Source organism: Gavialis gangeticus, unplaced genomic scaffold (genome assembly GCF_001723915.1).
Source record: "Gavialis gangeticus isolate Ggan-Ray unplaced genomic scaffold, GavGan_comp1, whole genome shotgun sequence".
NCBI lineage: Eukaryota > Metazoa > Chordata > Crocodylia > Gavialidae > Gavialis > Gavialis gangeticus.
The window spans coordinates 6,466,537-6,467,254 of NW_017729011.1; the positions used below are offsets into that span (position 1 = coordinate 6,466,537).

The following is a 718-nucleotide window of genomic DNA, read 5'->3' on the forward strand; positions in this document are numbered from 1 at the left end:
TATGAAAAGTAGTTATAAAATAAAAGCACCAAGTTCTCAGAAATCCCTGTTGCCAGCGTTGCAAGCAGGGAATCTGCTGAAGATCAGGGCTTGGGATTGGAAGGGACCTCAGAGATTGCTGACAGGTCACTGGCCAGCCACACGTCAGTCATGAAAGCACTGCTTCCCCCTCTCCCCCTCCCTCCCCTTTCTTTCCTCTTCTTTTCCCCCCACAGGGAATCCAGTATAAGCAAGGCGAATATTCGACCCTTGTTGAATATTCGACTCGAGCTGTTAATATTCAACTTCCAGTATTTGATCCGACAGCTATTCGACCAGCTGCTATTCGCTCGACTTTCACTTTTCAAGGTCGAATATGTCGAATATTTGTTGAATCAAATATTAAGTCAAAGCTTTGCACAGCCCTAAAAAGCAGGATTGTTGATTTCTTTACCAAATGATGATAACAGGTGAATATTGTCATTCCCCAGCCAGAATTCTGCCAGCTGGTTCCCAAAACCTCGCTTGTATGATTCCCAATCATGGTAAGCGTCCACAGAACCGTCTCTGGAAAACCTGCAGAAAAATGAGAAGAAGTCATGGGAAACTTTCCAGCTTCAAAAGGGCAGGGGAAATACCGATCAACCAATATATCCCCGCATGATCCGGGGACAACAGGGCAGACCCTACAATGAAAGACTGTGGGACCTAAACCTGTTCAGCCTTCACAAGAGAAGGC

The 718-nt window shown here is 45.7% G+C and overlaps 1 protein-coding gene across 1 annotated transcript in view; it reads right to left on the minus strand.

Annotated features, from left to right (window-relative positions):
* The window catches only part of LOC109292850 (ficolin-1-like), a 23,870-nt gene that overhangs the window by 15,684 nt on the left and 7,468 nt on the right, over window positions 1-718 (minus strand). Inside the window, exon 3 of the mRNA XM_019510460.1 lies at window positions 434-555. Coding sequence (XP_019366005.1) covers window positions 434-555 — 122 coding nt within the window. The remainder of the gene's footprint in view (window positions 1-433; window positions 556-718) is intronic.